Raw genomic sequence first — 19,189 nt, forward strand, 5'->3', positions numbered from 1 at the left:
TCATTTTAGAAAACTAACAAATTTTTTTTAATAATAAAACTTTAAAAAGTTGCATTTTTCCCTAGGTTTTTTTTTTTTCATCTTTGACGATTGAATGTCGTTTTTTGCCATCAACTGGTCTTTTTATCATTTTTTCTCTCATTATCGATTTTTCCACTAGATCATTTTCATTTGACAAAGAAGGTTTGTCTTTGTTCAACGAAATTAGTCTAGTGGGAACATCGACGATGAGAGAATAAAATGGTGGGAAGGTCAGTCAATAGCGTAAATGACATCTAGTAGCTGGAGATAGAAGAAAAAACTTTAATAAGAGAAATGCAATGTTTCAAAATTTAATCATAGGAGAATTATTAGTTTTCTAAATTAAGAAGGGAAAGTAATATAAATATTTTAGATTTTAAAGTTTAATGGTAAAATCATAATTTTTCTTTTATTTTTAACAAAAGTTAGTTTATAAATAGTTATTTAGATTTTTAAAATATTATGAATATATTTTGAGTATAGACTAAACCTTAGGTGGGAAATAGTGATTGGCATTTTTTAAAATAGAAAAGCAAAATTGAAAAAAATAATAAATAAAATTAAAAAAAAATCTCACTTGCACACTGAAACGACACCGTTTCTTAGCAAGGTTAACATTTCCGCGGACGATCTTTCTCTCTTTTTCTCTCCCTCTTGAATCTCGAGCAGCGATCCATCTCTCTCTCTTCGTGAGAAGCCCTGAAGCGCTTTCTGCAGTCTTCAGTCTTCAGAGATCCTACTCGCCGTCACCGCCGCCGCCGCTTCGAAGGTACGTCACTAGTCCCTCTCTCTAAACGATTTTCTTGCTCTTTTCGCAGTTTTGTTTTTCCGATCGCGCTCGTAAAATCATTAAAATTCCTCTCAATTTTCGGCTATGTCCTCTTCACAACTTCTAGATGTAAGCTTTGAATGAACTTACTTCGCTTTTATTTATTAATTTTGACAGTTTATTAATTATTTATTAATTGTTCTTGTGAATATATTTAAAAATACTATTTTTTTTGGGGTAGTGTTTGAGTGATTTTGAGTAAGTGTTAGTAAGCTTGTTTCGGAGTTTTTAAATTAAAAGTGTTAATTTCTGGTTGAATAAAAGAGGGTGAATTTGATGGATTTGTGTTTTGAACTCGGGGAGGGAAATTAGGGCACGGTTGGCTTGGCAAAGTTAATTTGGAGTTTTAAAACGGTTGCCTTAGGGAAATTTGAAGGATTGTGATGGCTGCTATTTATACTGCCTACCAATGAACTTTTAAGCTTGGTAATATAGGAGAAGAAAGGTGTTTTATGTTTAAGATTTATGGGGAAATGTTAATGTTGGGTTTTAATTGTATGGACCTTTTGTCACTAGTGGCTTATGTATTAATTATTTTCTCTTGGGTTGGGTATATGAATTCTGGGTCTTACTGTGTTACAATATTAGATTAGTTAACAATGTGAGAATGGTAAGAATGAGTAGTTGTTGGCTGTATTTTGCTGCAAAAATGTTTTTGTTACAAATTCTCATAAATAGTTGCACGGACAATGTTACTTTAAGCTAAACTTTCAGCTTGATTATTCTGTCCTTATAAATGTCTTTTTTTGAATTACACCGTTTAAATGATCTGTTCAGTTGTTGATATAGATTCTTGTTAGTTATTTCTTGTACGAGGCTGAATTTTTTTGTTGATTGTATTTTTGAGCAGCGTAATACCACCCTGTGCTGGTGATGACCTGATACAGGATTGGGCTATCTTTGGTTTTGGTAGATACATATGGCAGGGATGTTACCTGGGGAGTCTTCACATCATGGAACATCTGAGAGTGGTCCATCGAGTAGAAATTCTCAAGAAAAGCCAGAAGAAAGTGGGGCTCATTGGTATTTTTTGAGGAAGGAAATAGAAGAAAGTTCTCCATCAAGAAGAGATGGAATTGATTTGAAGAAGGAGACCTATCTACGCAAATCATATTGTACATTTTTGCAGGATTTGGGCATGAGGCTGAGAGTGTAAGTTCACGACTAAAAAATCATTTTTTTTGGTTATTCTTGTGCAATTTTTCATTGGTTGCATTGAATTTAGTTAGCTGTCTTTGTTATTACCATCTACTCAATTACAGTGGTCACAACTGGTTGAATTTGTGGGTTGTATTTTTTTTATTTTTATGTACCTATATGTGTTTATGTGATGATCAAGCATTACATGTTAGTTTCAATTGCTAGATATCATATGTTATATCCTAGGTCAGAACTTGATGTGGTTGCATTATGGAATTGTAGTTTTAATGAACTTTTTGCTTTTATTATTTGTGTACATTTTCATGAGTAGTGTTTTCCTGCTGCTGATTTGGTTCTTTAATATAGCTCTTTTTGTGGTCATTAGCAGCTTCGTCACTTAGAATATAGAGGTTTTGTTCTATGTGGATTCTCTCTCAAAACAGTAAAGTTATTGAGTGTTTGGCATATTTGGTGCTCTATTTTATTTTTTATTTTGTAACAAGATTTTAGTGTGTTAACTATGCTGATCAACAGAATTGCTTTGACCATTCCTGGTGTTAGAAATATTCAAGTTTAGGTCTTATTTGATGCCAAAAGATGTTTAGTTATTAGTTTTGTTGGTTGTTTTGTGTATCACACATTTAAGATACTATTGTTTGGTGTTGGGAGAAACTAGTGGTTCACTAAGTTGGGACAACTGGAAATATGGATTATTTTTATGAAAATATCACCATTTAATATTTTGATTCATTAGTTAAATACTAGAAATGTTGTGTTCTAAATGTGGAATTACTATATGAAGTTATTTATTTGATTCAAATTGAGAATTTTGTATATAATGAAGTGTCTTTAGTACATTGAGTAGTATCTTTAAATCCTTTTATAAGTTTCTTCAAAGGTGCTGTGCCGTTTGTAATTTCTAAGGAACTTTGTGTTGGCTGTTTGCTTTCTAAAATATAGGTAGCCAATCGAAAAATTCTTTGTGAAAACTACTTGAAATATGAAAAAATTTATGAATAGAATTGTATTTCTCTCTTATTTACAATTATTTCAATGGTACATAATTTATACATGTTTTAAATCCTAAATAAAGTAACAAAAATCAAAATAATTAATAGGCAATATTACACAATAGGAAAACATATATTTAGAATATATTCTAACATAGGAAATAATATATTTGAAATATATTCAAATATATTTGAAAATATATGCTAACTAAAATAAATCACCTCAAGAAAAGGAAACAAAATAAGTGAGATCACACCAAATTTGAACTCTAGATAACAGAATCCTGGAATTATTCCACACTGCCCCTTAAGTTGGGTTATAGATGTTGTTTAAACCCAACTTGGAACTTAATTCTTTGAAGTTGATACAGGACAGTGGCTTTGTCATGATGTTAACAATCTGATGGCGTGTCGGTGTGTAGGACAAAGTGATCAAATTTGACTCAATCTTCTCCTTGATGAAATGACGGTCTATCTCGATATGTTTGGTATGATCATGATGTACAAGATTGCTAGCAATGTTTAATGCTGCTTGGTTATCGTAAAGAACACTCATGGAGTTTCCACACGATAGTTTCAATTCTGAGAGTAACCAATTTAGCCACCTAACCTCACAAATGCTTAGTGTCATAGCTCTAAATTTAGCTTATGCACTACTCCTTGCTACTACCGATTGCTTCTTACTTCACCAAGTCATTAAGTTACCCCAAACATAGGGGCAATATCCACTTGTTGACCTTTTATCAATGGGAGATCTAACCGAATCAGCGTTGATGTATATACTAATTTCTTTGCTCTCTGACTTCTTAACGAAAAGTCTCTTTCTTGGTGTCATCTTGAGATATCTGAGTATGCAATACACTACTTTAAGATGATCTTCTCTCAGATTGTTCATAATATGACTCACAACATTAACAGAGAAAACTATATCTAGTCGATTGTGAGAAAAATAGATCAATTTTCTCACAAGTTGTTGATATCTTCCTTTATCAACTGGAGGACTATCTTCACTAACTCCCAATTTCTTCGTAGAGTCCGTAGGTGTCTCATTAGGTTTGCAACCAAACATTCCTATATCCTTCAACAAGTCTAAAATGTATTTATGTTGAGAAACACAAATACCTTTACTTGACCTAACAACTTCCATTCCTAGAAAATATTTGAGAAATCCCAAGTACTTTATCTCAAATTCCATAGCCAATATTTCCTTCAGTTTGATAATTTCTTCCTGATAGTTACTTGTCATAATAGTGTTATCAACGTACATAATCAAAATAGCCTTTTTACCTTCATAGGATTCTTTAAGAAACAAAGTATGATCTGTCTGTCATTGAGTGTATCTGAACTTCTTCATGACTTTTGAAAATCTATCAAACCATGCTCTAAGAGATTGCTTTAGTCCATAGAGTGACTTCTTGAGCTTACGTACTTTTCCTGACCTTTCAAGTCTAAGGGGCGTGTCCATTTAGACCTTTTCCTCATGATCACCGTTGAGGAATGCATTCTTGACATCTAATTGGTACAAGGCCAATTGAGATTAACAACCACAGAAAGAAGAGTTCTGATTGTGTTGAGCTTTGCAACAGCGGCAAAAGTCTCTTGATAATCAATCCCATAGGACTAAGTAAAATCTTGAGCAACTAATCTAGCCTTGTATCTCTCTATACTGCTGTCAACATTTGCTTAATGGTGAAAATCCATTTGCACCCCACAGTTTCCTTGTTTGGTAAGGTAGTCACTTCCTTAGTCCCATTTTTCTCAAGTGCTCTAATTTCCTCTTCCACTGCTACTTTCCACTTTTAGTTGTTTCAAAGCTTCATGGATATTATTGGATATCTCAGTGGAGACAAGCGCGAGTGTGAATGCCTTAAATGCTGGAGACAAGCCTTCATAGGAGACAAAACGTGAAATAGGGTGATGGGTGCATGAGTGAACACCCTTTCGAAAAGCAATAGGCCACCCAAGATCATCTAGTAACTCAATAATACTTTGGTCAAAAATAACATCATAGTTACCTAGTATTTCATGAGCTTCGAGGTTCGGTTCTGAGTCAAGGTTTTACAAAGGATTTGTACCTGTCTCTGACTTATCCTAAGAAGTTGGAGAATTTGAAATTGGAGGTACATTTTCTGGTGCAACAATAGGAGAAGGAGAAGAAGGTGTTGAAGGGACTAAGGAACTTGTGTAGGGATCAAATTCAAATGTGGTGAAGTCATTTTTATCTTAAATATGATATTCTTCAATTGACTCACTCTCCCCTTGAATATTAGATTTTGGGTAAAATGGTTGATTTTCTATGAAGGTAACATTCATTGAAACAAAAAGTCGACGTTTTTGAAGAGAATTACACTTATACCCTTTTTGTGTAGGAGAATACCCAAGGAAGATACATTTTTTGGATTTTGGGTCTAATTTGCTTTGGTGGGGTTGATTTATGTGAACAAAGGTTGAACAACCGAATACCTTCAAGGGAATGGTGGAGATGAGGTGAGATATGTAGATGTAAGGACGACTTCCCCCAAAAATATTTTGGAATATTGGAGGTGAACATAAGAGATCTAACTACTTCCAACAGGTGTCTGTTTTTCCTTTCTGAGACTCCATTTTGCTGTGGGGTTTCAATATAAGAATTTTGATGAACAATTCCTTGATCAAGGAGATATTTTTCTAGGTGACAAGAAAAATATTCTTTGGTATTATTAGTTTGAAAGATTTGAATTTTGTTATTAAATTGGATATTGACCATGTTGTTGAAATTTTGAAAAAATTTTCCCACTTCGGATTTCTCCCTCATAAGAAATAGCCATCTGACTCGAGTATGATCATCAATAAAAAGAACAAACCACCTAGAACCTGTGATATTTTTTATTTTAGAGGGACCCGACACGTCACTATGAATAAGTGTAAAAAGACGAGATGATTTGTCTGGAATATTTTGATATGAATTTCGAACATGTTTTGGCAATTGACAAATCTCACAATGAAAGAAATTGAGATTTTTTTTCAAAAATAAAGATGGGAACAATTTTGCAAGATATTGAAAGCTTGGATAACCTAATTGATAGTTCCATAACATAATTACACTACCTTTATTTCGAGAAGACATTGAAGATGACACAAGACTTTTTGATACACGCTTGGTAGATTGATGTTGCCCCTTCAAATGTCCTTCACCTTTCGGGAGGTAGAGACCTGTAGACATCTTAGCATTGCAAATCGTCTTCCTTGAATCCAAGTCTTGAAACACACAATTTTGAGAAGTAAATTTAGTGATGCAATTCAAGTCATTGGTAAGTTGGCTGATAAACAACAAATTACAGTCTAGATTTGGGACCAATAACACTGATTTTAGTGTCATGTCCTTTGAGAGAGAGACTGAACCAAATCCTATCATTTTTGAAAGAGAACTATCAACAATCTTTACGAAATAATTGTAAGTATATGAAATAAAATCTTTCAACAATCTTGCATTCCCAATTATATGATTTGATGCATTTGAGTCAACAATCCAAAATTCTGGTATAGTTTTATAAACTTTCGAGGTAATTGTAAAGTTGTTTTTCTGGGCAATTGAACATGTTCCAATAATAGTGTCTAATAGTTTTTGGGAATGAGATTGGATGGTTTGAGTCAGCAACTTTTGGAGGGCATCAAGTTGTTCCTTACTGAAGGGGCTAGGCTTAGTAGATGAAGAATCTTCATCTGTAGGGACAGAGGTAGTTTTTCCACTGCTTTGATAATCCTTCTGTCCACGTGGTTTATAATATGGCGGCTTCTCGTTCAATCTCCAACATGTCTTTTGTGTGCCCTAACTTTTAGCAGTGGTCACACCTAGGTCTCCTTTTTTGGGGTTGGTTTTCATTGGAATTTGTTGCATTTCCTTGGGCTACCATGACTAAAGACTCGCTTGTTTGCCCTCCAAGCATTAGCTTCCTCTTACTCTCTTCATGACGAACATTAGAAAAGGCTTCTCAGAGTGATGACAGAGGCTTTGTCCCCAGTATACGACTACGAACTTCATCGAGGATTGGATTTAACCCCATTGGAAACTTGAATACTTATTTCTTCTTGATGATACTCTTGTAATTTAGGCTATCATTAGGACTTTCCGAGTCATAACCTTAAACTGATCTAGTTGTTGTCATTGACGATAAAGCAGGTTGAAGTATTGGGTGACATTGAGGTCTTTTTGACAAAGATCATTGAGGTTGCTTTCTATCCCAAGTAATTCCGTCATATTTTCTTTGTCGATAAAAGTTTCCTTGGTTGCATCCCAAATCTTTTTAGTCGTGTTGTAGAACATAAAATTTTCGCCAATTTACACCGTCATGGAATTGATTAACCATGACACCACCATGTTGTTCTCAGCATTCTAGGCTTTGAATTTGGGGTCCTTCTTTGGCAGTGTGATTGTAACTCTAGTGATGTAGTTTTCTTTCCTTTTCCCTTGCACATACATCAAAACTGATTAAAACCATTGAACATAGTTTGGGCCCAAAAGTTTGTGACCAGTGATGGGAGGAACAGAGACATCAAAACTACTAGGGTTCGAGAGAGTGGTAGTTTCAAGAACAAGAGTGATATTGGAGGAAGAAGGTTGGGTGATGGTAGCCATTGGATCGGTTTTTCAGATATTTGACTCTAATACCATGAAAAAGAATTACGAATAGAATTATATTTCTCTCTTATTTACAATTATCTCAGTGGTACATAATTTATATATGTTCTAAATCCTAAATAAAGTAACAAAAATTAAAATAATTAATATACTATATTACACTATAGGAAAACATATATTTAGAATATATTGTAAATATAGGAAATAATATATTTGAAATATATTCTAATATATTTAAAATATATGCTAACTAAAATAAATCACCTAAAGAAAAGGAAACAAAATAAGTGAGATCACACCAAATTTGAACTCAGGTAACAAAATCCTAGAATTATTCCACAAAATAGCATTACTAAGGTGCCAAAACAACTATGCTTGTAGTACTCATTACTGGGCAGTTGAACTTTAAACTAAGGACTGTGGAATTATACAAGATGAAGTCATGCATTTCTGTTGTAGCCTAGAGTAGAATTTGATAAGTGTAGAGACAATTAAGATGGCTGGCCTATTCTTGACAAGTATATTGCACATTAGAAAAATCTCAAGATCTACAAAGTACCAGGCCGATGGTTTAAATCTACTGGCTAAAGTTCTAATTACTCTTTTTCATTTCTGTGGGAAGGAGTTTTGGTTTAGCTTTTTGCATAGTTTGTGGTTTATTTTTATCTCATCTTTTGGTTCAGGGGAGGAACAACTACTTGCTGCAGTTGTAAAGAATGGTTTTCCCATGGTTTTTGTTTGCTTGTGGGCATCTGTTCCAAAACTTTGTCTTCTTGTCATCTCATGTGATGTTTATATTTTGTTACTAAAAAAAGGAGCTTAAAGTAAAATAATAATAATAAGGGAAAATACTTTTATTTCATGTTCTGAACAGTAATTAGAGTATGATCCTTAGAAAGGAACCAACAAAATCTGGCCCTGTTTTCAACTCAAACTAACTAGTCCTCTTCTGAATGCAATGTGGGGAACCAATAATGTGATGTCTGACCCAATCAGCTTCTTATTTCTTATTTTTTAGATCTGAAATCATTTGTCTTAAGCCCATAAAGCTGTCAGTGTTCTTTGTGTGAATTTCTCACAAGTAGAAGAAATAAATAAAAGCTACAATGTTGCTGTACTTCTTGAATGGCTGAACTGTGCAGCTCTTAGCTTCTGGAATGCAATTAGTTTTATGAAACACCAGTTCACAATTTTTTAACGAGTTTCTAGGATGCAGAACTCCAGGTTTTTACCAATTCAGATAAAAAAGAAAAAGGATTTTGTGAATGTAAAATCTTTATGGCACAGTTCCTATAAGAATGCCAAACTAGTAGTATCTGTTTTTCCCTTTTTCAACACTTGTTATCTCTTAGCAACAAACTGGTCAAATCAGAATACGTGGCTTTTCTTTCCTTATTGCCTTCCTTGATTTAGAATCAATACTTCTTGTGGACAGAAACTAATAATGGGTTGGTTTTCTGTTAAAGTTGATCTGTTTATTCTTTTTATCTGGACCAGGCCATTTATGTGTAAATAGGGAATGTACTGATGTCTCTGCTCTATGAAATTTTGAGAGAAACAATGAGCTTCTGATTTATGTATTAAAAATATCACAAATATATCTGAAACGAGTAAGATTTTAGATAGTGAGGGAATTTCGGTGCCTTTAATCTGAATGAAGTATGTATCTCTGGAGAGAGCCATATGGCATTTATTTTGTTATAGTCAACCCAGTAGATTTTAATTGAGCTATTGTGAAGTACATGCTGATTTATGAATTAATGTGTTGTTCTTGATTTATTTATATATTTCTTATGTAGAACCTATTCCATGGTTTGTGTCATGTTTGTGCTTTTGAATTATTCATTGTTATCCAAACAATGATATTATGACTGGTGTTTGCATGTTCTATTGTTTGGAATTTTTTTGGGCAGCCTAGTTGGTACTAGAAATTTATTAAAAGAAAGAACAGTATTTTGGTAAAGATTACGTTTGGACCAACAAGCGTACTGTTAGAGATAAGGTTTATGTTTCCAGCAAGAAAGGGAGAGTCCAGTGGGCACATGATGGGCATGGCGTCATGGACTAGGTGGTTGAGAAAAATATGGGATAAGGGTGTTTGAGGAAGTGGGCAGCAGTTATGATGACATGGGCAAGAAAAGAGTGGGGAAGGGAGAAGAAAAATGGGGAAGCATGGAAGACATGCGAGACTAGTTATGCAATAGACAATTATAAAAAGGAGTTGTGGAAGGAAGGAGGCAGCTAGGAAAATCAGAAAGGAAGCATCTCAAAATCCAGTAGGATAGTGTTTTCAGTTTTATGTTCTTTGTAATTTTTGATATCTTTTAATACAAAGATTTCATATCCATTTCATTTGTTTAAGTTGGGTTGTTTGAGAGCTTAGAGTTTCTGGTTCCTAACACAAACATTTTTCTTTTAAGAACTAACAAAGAGTAGATGTTGGCTCTCCATAAAGTTAATTAGGTTTCATTTTCCCCTTATAAACTCATATAAGCAATGCATTATCATTTATGAATCTATGAGAATATTAATAGTTGAGTTGTATTCTTAATTGGTTTGCATGGTAAATTCCTGTCATGCCTCATTTGAGGCTGATTTGCCTTGTATAATTATCTGTATGATTTAGAATGTCATTTCTGGTAGTATATAGCTGTTTTTAAAGATGATTTCGAATGTTTTAATGCTTAAATGCAACAAGACATATGCAAAGTGTGCAACAAAACAACCCGTATAGGCTGTCTCGGGTGCGTCAAACAAATCTGCCTAGCGTGCAACAAATATCCCCCACTGGTTGCCTAGTGTGTAGCAACACCTATTGTGCAACTAGATGGACCACATAAGCTAAGGGTGAGCAAGTGTGGGTACCTTACTGAAAAAGTAAGAACTGAAACCCAAACTTGTATAGATAGGTTCTTACTTGGAACCTCCCCTGTTGATTCCCGTTCTGGGTACTCACTTTCTTGGTGCCATCTCTTAATTAAACAAATATATCAATTTGAATCACAATTTTCTCAACTTTCTAGATCACAACCTCTAACTGACCATACGCCCATCTGAACCTGTCAATCTTTGTTGTCCACGTGTCCTATTATTAGCCCACCCCATCTTAAGCCACGTCTATTATTTTCCCTTCCTATCACCATATATCACCATTTCCTTTACTTCGAATCATTTTTTTCCTCTTTCTATCATTCTATCTCTTAAAAAACAACCAAAAACAAACAAAACACAAACACAACACTAACACAACAACAATATGTTATTCACAGCCGCTCCAACAGAGCTTTTGAATCCTCTGTTCTTTTCTGCTTCTTCAAACTTTCATTTCACCTCCAGTCTCTGAGCCAAAGATGGAACTGATGTTATCTTTTGTGGCTACGGTGTCACTCACATGGACAAGCTCGAAGGCACCACTTGCGATCTGATAGGTGCCTGGACTACACTTCTCATAGCAAGATCTCTCTTGGCTTCTTCTGCCAATCAAGCACCCTCCACCTGCAGTTTCTCAGCAGTCCAGTAACAACAGTACAATCTCCAGCCAAGCAAATATTTCAACAGCAACAACTAACAGTCTCACAACGACCAATGCAATCCAAAGTCAATAGGGTAGTTTAGAGAATAAGGAAAGATTCCGTAACTATAATCTTGTATTGATTATCTATGTAAACAAACAATATCAGTTTCAATACAAGTTGGATTGTGTTTCTGGAAATTGAAAATGTCTCACAAAATTCCTATTACATAAACTAGAAAAGATAGCAAATATGCAAGCTTTCTAGAGGCCTGCACTCTCCCTCAAACCCCCTCACTTTCTGCTGAAATTTTCATGCTCCCTTCTGCTGCTGTCCTCTCCTTTTTATCCTCCACAACAAGCTTGCTGCTGCTATCTGTTGTGCCACATTTCCTTGTCACTTTTGGTGGTCTTGGCAATTGTGAGTCTGCCATTTGTTCCAGTCCCAAGCCGCCATGTGTGTCAATTTTGCTGCTGCCAAGTGTTTCATTCCTTTGGGCTTTCTTCTTGCAAAAGACATATATTTGGGACCTAACAAGATCACTACCAGGAATGTAGTTTTCACATTGATTGTTCAAGTGTCAAAATCTCATTCTGTGAATGTGTTATCTGCATACAAAAGTCCAAGTAGCAGTAATGGTAAGGGTACTGTTATTGGTACAGGTACAATGAGCCTTTATTGAATTCAGCTTTTATCACAAAAGAGTGGACCATAACGATTCATTTCTTGATGTAAACTTTACCAAAGTTTATTTTAGTAACACATGTCAAATTGTTGAGAGAATCTTTCATACAAGGGGTTGTATATCTTGCATTCTAGATGGGTCAGACTCTGTTCTAGAGAGGCTTAGTTTCTCTTCCACCATCTTCTTTTCTTTGTTGGGTTTTATTTTTTGGAACTACCTTGTTTTTTTCCTTGTGCGGAATTCTCCACTTTTCTTCCAGTAGCTTAAGGAGTTCTAGGAGAAATAGAGACCGAAACCTACTCAGGGGTTGGCTGGTTCCAGTTTGCAACTGGAATTAACAACCAAGTATCTAATGGTTCCGGTTCCATACAGATAGCTTGCTGACCCCTAATAACCTGCACATCTTGTACCAGGATAGGACTAACGTCTTTTATCAAAATATCCTTACTACAGACAAGAGTCACCATTAGAATCACTACTTTTGTTGGCATCGCCATTGTTGCTAATGATGTTGTATTTGTCACCATTGTTGAACTCCATCAGAATGGATAAGGATTCTCTTGGTTTTTTGATCCTTGTTTCTTTTTTCCTTTCAAGCATTGCATGACATGTGTCAAATAAAAGATCAAATAGTTCAAATTAAATTTTGAAAAATATAAACTTATACAACCATTTTATTTACACTTAAATTTGTTTACTCTTACCATGCACAAGTTATTTAGATTGAAAGTGATTTTAGTAGAAAATTTTTTTTAAGAGTCAAAAAGTGTATAAATTATAACTTTTTAAAATTTATCTGAACTATTGAATTTTTTAATTGACACATGACATGAGATACTTGAAAGATAAGGAAAAACAAGGATGAGAAAAACGAGAGGACACTGGTCCCATCAGAATACTGCCTACCCAAGCATCACTGGAAGAATCTTTGAAGAATATCGAGTGCAAGTCATAGCAGACAGCAGCCTACAGTTGTAGTATGTATAGCAAAGTAGGCCATTGCACAGTTGTCCACACTTGTTGCATTTGATGTTGCAATGAAAGCAAGAGTGGGTGTCTGGTGAGATATGATGTGTATAATGTGTAGATACTTAACCTATATGGTGTGCAGTAAGTATGGGCTGCTGCAGGAAGCCCATTGTTTTGTTACTTGTGGTAACCGAACAAGTATGATGAGGTAGTGGCTTTCACTGGAAATTGTTTGCAAGCTGTTCCGATGTTGTCTAGATGGGTCCAATGGTGTTTTGGTGGGGTTTGGCAATGAAGGTGGGAGCATCACCAACAACAATGGTGGTGCTGTTAAAAATTGCTTTGGTAGTGGGGGTGATCCTTTGCGTGAGCATATTGTGAGAGAAGCTTACTTGATGCTTGTCGTGTTGTAGGTTATGCTGTCTTACTAGTTGCATGTTATCTTGCTGCATGTTTTACAAACAATAGATTGTTTTGTTGCACGTTGGGTATCCAGTGTGTGCTATCATTTCTTATTAAATTAGAAGACCATTTCTCTTTCTTAATTGTGTGCTGTTAGATTGTTCTAGAGGTAAAAAATCATAGGTGTCAATTCTGACATTTTTCCAAGACACTGTAATGGGAGACTTATTCATGTATTTCAGGAGCCCTATCTTTTAATCACAATTTTTTACTCCAATTTTGATCCTTAATTGAATGAGTCACAAAGTTGTAGATTACTTGCTGTGAACTATCAGTAATCTGCAAACATGAGGAACAGCACTACATTTTATATTTGATTTCGTTTCTATAGATTTTATTCACTTTCTCATCCTTACCAGTGCACTACCAATTTGTCTTACAAAAAAAATTGTGGTATACTGAAACTTTTTTCTCCTTTGACATTTCATTTTAAACTTATAGGAGAAATATTGCAATGCACACAAAAATACATGTATATACATATTTGCTCACTAGTAAAGTTTTGTTAATTTCTCTCGTTTGAAGCTTGGAATGGAATGACTTTAGATTTGAATAAATTTAAAATGATTGACTGAATTAGTAATTGTTGCAGTCCCCAGGTAACTATAGCTACAGCAATAATCTTTTGTCACCGATTCTTCATTCGTCAGTCGCATTCAAAGAATGATAGAAGGGTGAGATATGCTCTTTTTTTTTTTTTTTAATCCATAGTGCCTTGTCTTTTACCAGATCTGAATTCTTAATTTGTTCGGCAATAGTTATTGTTCAATATTATATAATTGTAGTTTTGTATGAGTTGTTGATAATGCCTTTAGAAGTATTGTATTCGTTTGAGGTTAGTGTAGAATTTAGGGTATGAGAAGTTTAAGCCAAATAAGAGTGCAAGAAAAAATTGTATAATACTTTCCATATTCATCTGGGTTTGGGATTTGCTTGTTGGCAAGATTTATAATAGCATGCACATTGTTGAAAGTTGTATGAATATGCTTTTTTTTAAGTAATTGTTTTCAAGTAATTACATGTTATTCTAAATTTCTCAAAATACTTGGTTAACATGTTCAATTATTTTACTTGTAATTTAATACTACATGTGATGTATTTGTTCAGAATTGCACTTTTGTATGTGTAGTCCGAAGGTTGTGTTGCACTATAGTGGCTAAATTATTATTTTTGCCCTTGGTTTATATACTATCACCTAATGTCTCATTTATGATTTGTGGACATAAGCATGTTTCATTAACAACTGTTTTGGAGCATAATTGTTTACTCATTGCCGTTTTAATGGTGTGTTGGGATGCTTTAAAGCTCTAATTTTTTTTTTTTTTAAATTTTCGTGATCTGTTTTCACTTTAAAACCAGGTGAACTTGATTATCTTTGTTGTTTTATTGAGATTTTCATCTCAAACTAATATTAACCATATCTCTTTCCTTTGCCTCTACATATGGTGGTTATTGTAAAAACCTGATGGGTAATTTATTTTAGAGAAAAGATTTCAGCAGTTATATATGATGTAGAAAGAGCCACTATGATGAGATAAGCTTTAGACTATCAATATTTTAAAAAATTGACCTTAGGATTTTCAACACCAACCTTTTGGTCAATGAAATGATCTTATTTTTTGGCTTCGTTTGAGTTGCTTTAAAAATTATTGGAACACAAACAGTTTTTGATGTGGATATGACTGGGTTTTGACTACTGTAATGTTGTAAAATGACTGGAGTGCAGGGCTAAGTTAAGATAAAGTATTAAGTTTGGTAGCCTTTACTTATTTATCCTTTATTTTTTCAGTTCTTCCCGCTCACACATGCTAAAAAGGAGACATGTATTGCTTATATGGCCTGAGTATCTCAAATGAGTGTGGAAGTGGTTTTTGTGAGCACATCTCTAATAAATATTTGATGTTTAAGTCAATTAAACGATATGGAGATTTAATTATGCTTGGTAGAGTGCCCAAAGGACGTATTTTGAAATAGTTCTAGTTTTCATTTCAGAGACAGAAAAATAGTGTAGTGGTTGAATACAGATAAGTTTGGATTGGATTAATTTTGATGTTGATCAATTCTAGGGCCTAACTTCATTTATCTATCATGCAGACCATTGCAACTGTGTGTATGTTTCTTGCTGGAAAAGTTGAGGAGACTCCTCGTCCGCTTAAGGATGTTATTATTGTTTCTTATGAGATTATACACAAAAAGGACTCCACTGCACCTCAGAGGATTAGACAACAGAAGGTGTTCTACCATGCTGCTTTCACCTACATATCTTTATTTTCCTATTCTGATGTTTATTATGAGTATTGCTGTCATTTGCCTCATTGTCTTCTCTCTCCTGTACACCAAATTCCCTTTGGCTTCTTCACTTGTCCCAAACAGAACATAATTCAAGGCTTTGATATCTAGCCACCATTAGTTGGTACCCCTTAGTGGCTGTCTGCATGTACAATGAATTTTTCTGCTTTTCTTTTCCTTTTTATTAAAAAGTATCTTAAACCTTTGAGTGTGCTCTTGAGGGTCTTACGAACTTCGCAGAAACTATACTCTATTGAGTGTTATGGCAAGTGTCTTTATTTTTATAAGAAGTTTTTCATCTTCCTCATGATTACATATTCTTGCTGAGAATCCACTTTTTTATCACCAACAGTGGTATCATTGGTAAATCATCTCCCTCTTACTTTTGTTTATATAGTTTGATTTCTTGGTTTTCTTTCTTGTTAGTTTAATGTGTAATTATAATTCTTGTAGCATATTCATTTATTCACATTCAATTTACAGGAAGTATATGAGCAACAAAAAGAGCTTATTTTACTTGGTGAGAGAGTGGTACTTGCCACTCTGGGTTTTGACCTTAATGTTCATCATCCATATAAACCCCTGGTTGAAGCAATAAAGAAATTCAAGGTCGCACAGAATGCTCTTGCGCAAGTTGCATGGAACTTTGTAAATGATGGGTATGCTTAAAAAGCTGTTTTCTTTAGTTTTTAGTATTTAGCTTCCTTTTCTTGTTTTCACAAACTGGAAAGCGGCTTGCAGGCTGAGGACCTCGCTCTGCCTGCAATTTAAGCCTCATCATATTGCAGCAGGTGCCATTTTCCTTGCTGCCAAGTTCCTCAAAGTGAAGCTTCCATCTGATGGCGAGAAGGTCTGGTGGCAAGAATTTGATGTCACCCCACGCCAATTGGAGGGTTGGTTTCCGCCTTTAATTTTTTTATATAGTAAATATTAATGACTCAATGGGGCAGACATCAAACAGCTTCATGGCACTAATGCTGCTTATGGTTATTCGCTTTCAGCATTTGACCCCATGAGATTTTAAAGTTTATCCCAGTTATATGTTTGTAGTTATCCTTCTTTATCCATAACTTGTCAAAAACTAGGTAAGGAGATTATTTCTGTGAAATAGACTATGATAATGTATATAATACAATTGTCCATCAAAAGTTTTATCAGCCACAGTTTTTTATGCTTAATGATGTGCCATGGATGCTGACTGTTATGTCTGGGCTGCCCTTTTGTGTCCTTAACTTTATGCCAGTTTGGATAATGTTTTGAATTATCACAATTTGCAGAGGTTAGCAATCAAATGCTGGAACTGTATGAGCAAAACAGAGTGCCTCAATCTCAGGGTAGTGAAGTGGAAGGAAGTGCTGGCCCAGGGTCAACTCATCGGGCCCCAAAAACTACAGCACTAAGTGAGGAGCAGGCTTCAAAGCAACTGTCAACCCGTCCTGTTAGTGAACACTTGCATCTAGAAAACCATGGAGTGGCACCAAGAACATCTCAAAGTAACCAAAATAACGATGATGGAAGTGGGGAGATGGGTAGTGTTATTACTGACCATAAGGTGGATGCAGAAACTAAAGATAATCAGCATCCTGAGGAATTTTCTCACAAGGATAACACGAGAGAAGTTCAAACCAAATCTAAATCTGGGACTGAACGCATAGGTGAAGACCAAGGATGGACTGTTGGAAGGAATGATGTTGCAGATGCAGGGGAGTGGAGAGATGATGGTGCATCATGTAAATCTAGCAGTGTTGTTGGTCGAAATGTGGATATTCAGGAAGGTCCTGTGAGCCAATCTCCCAAAGAAGCTATTAAGATGATTGACAAAGATAAGGTGAAGGCAGCACTAGAAAAAAGAAGAAAGTCTCGCAGTGAAACAACAAGAAAAAAAGATTTTATGGATGAGGATGATCTTATCGAGAGGGAGCTGGAAGATGGTGTTGAATTGGCAGTTGAGGATGAGAAAATCAAGCGGGAGCATAGGCAAAGCTGGTCAAAATCACATGAAAATTCAGATCATGGTAAGGAGCCTGTGGAAACTGGAGTTGACACTAATTTTGGCTCAAAAGGACAGTCATCAAGGGGGTCTGAAACTGAGAATGCTGAAGAAGGGGAAATGATTGATGATACTTCCCCAATGTTGAATGTTCGAAAGAGAAAAGCCGGGAGCCCAGTAGATAGGTCATCAGAAGGAAAGAAGCGCTATGAGTACACGTCAAGCTACAACCACAATAATGTAGAGGATGGACACAAGATGAGCCGCTCTAATTATGCAGATAGAGAATACAGAAAGTATCCGCAAGAGAATCATTTGAGGTAAAATTCAAAAAATGATATCTGGAATTAGCTTTTACATCATGGCCATTATATTCTTCTGATAATGATGACTGACCATACTATGATCTATATCTTTGAACAGTGCGATAAATTAAGCGGTCAGTCTGATCTTTGGATACTGAAACTTTTGCTGATTGTATTACAATTAGTTTGATTTTGGGATTGCCTGTAATGGCTCATAGTTCTATTGTAAAACATGTTGAGAAATGAGGATGCTTCAATCTCTCTTATAATGAAAGAGCCCTGAGAAAGTAGATCTATTTTTTTAATTCAGTGAAACCCAGAACCATATTCTATTTAATCATATGCTATATTTTGTATGTGTTGGAAAATAGGCTTGTTGATGGATTTTAGTTCAAGTATGTTGAATATTAATTGTAAATGAACCAAGTGTTATATATATAACAACATCTTTTTTGACCCAGGGTTAGTAAAACTTGTAAAATATTAGAATTTTCATATTGAAAATCTAGGTTCGAGTCTCTATTATGTTTATAAAACTTTAACTTTTTCGGTACAGTGTAATGGTTTTGATAATTGTGTTTTGGGTTTCTCCATCTAACAAATATGAGATTGCTTATGTGATGGGTGTTTTTTCCATGTTTGTATTATTATTAGTATATTAAGTATTTCTCAATTTCGTATCAAATCACTCGAATGTTTATGATGTTAATTGTGGATATACTCTGTACCCTAACTCACATATATGAGTGTATCGATTAATTCATATAATCTCCACAAGTATAATCATGCCTTTAATATAAAAGATTGATGTTATGTATAATTATAATGACTATTAATTTGAGAGTTAATGATAGTGTATTATTATATAATTGGATGATTTTAAATTAAGTATAAAATAATAATGAATTGAATGATTACACGTCATTAATTTCAAATTGGTATTCATTATAAAGTGTATATAATTTTATTGTACATGGAACCTAGAGAGTTAGGGAGCTATTTGGTGGACTCATATTATTGTGATTAAATTGTCTAATGAATTGATATACGGGGGACTGATGTTTAACTATAATTAGTGTGGATTCAAATCGAGTTAATCCAAATTAAGACTCTATTTGAGATTGGTTTGAGTCTATAACAATCAATTCAAGATTGAATTTGACTCATTTGATTGATTAATAATATCGTTAAAAAAAAAAGAAAAATTTCCGATAAAGAAGAATCATTATAAATAAAAAAGAATCGTTTGAATTCAAAAGAATCATTAAAAATGAAGATTAAGACTTTTTGATGAGATGAACTTTGGTACAATGATGTCGTTACTAAGCTTTATTGGTGAGGTGAGCTCCATTAAAGATT

At 34.5% G+C, this 19,189-nt stretch overlaps 1 protein-coding gene across 2 annotated transcripts; it reads left to right on the forward strand.

The window, feature by feature from the left end:
- Window positions 1-630: 630 nt before the first annotated feature.
- LOC123218668 (cyclin-T1-5-like) lies at window positions 631-18,135 on the forward strand. 2 transcript variants are annotated; one of them, XM_044640197.1, is made up of 8 exons: window positions 631-790; window positions 1,701-2,002; window positions 13,839-13,920; window positions 15,341-15,478; window positions 16,019-16,194; window positions 16,277-16,428; window positions 16,813-17,845; window positions 17,949-18,135. In XM_044640197.1, exons 2-8 carry the CDS (start codon window positions 1,770-1,772, stop codon window positions 17,959-17,961), a joined length of 1,827 nt encoding a protein of 608 aa, XP_044496132.1. In that variant the 5' UTR covers window positions 631-790; window positions 1,701-1,769; the 3' UTR covers window positions 17,962-18,135. The 2 variants fall into 2 exon arrangements, with proteins under 2 accessions (XP_044496132.1, XP_044496133.1); XM_044640198.1 differs by lacking the exons at window positions 631-790; window positions 13,839-13,920 and having other exon boundaries at window positions 1,722-2,002.
- Window positions 18,136-19,189: the final 1,054 nt, after the last annotated feature.

This window comes from Mangifera indica, chromosome 6 (assembly GCF_011075055.1).
Source record: "Mangifera indica cultivar Alphonso chromosome 6, CATAS_Mindica_2.1, whole genome shotgun sequence".
Classification (NCBI taxonomy): Eukaryota; Viridiplantae; Streptophyta; class Magnoliopsida; order Sapindales; family Anacardiaceae; genus Mangifera; species Mangifera indica.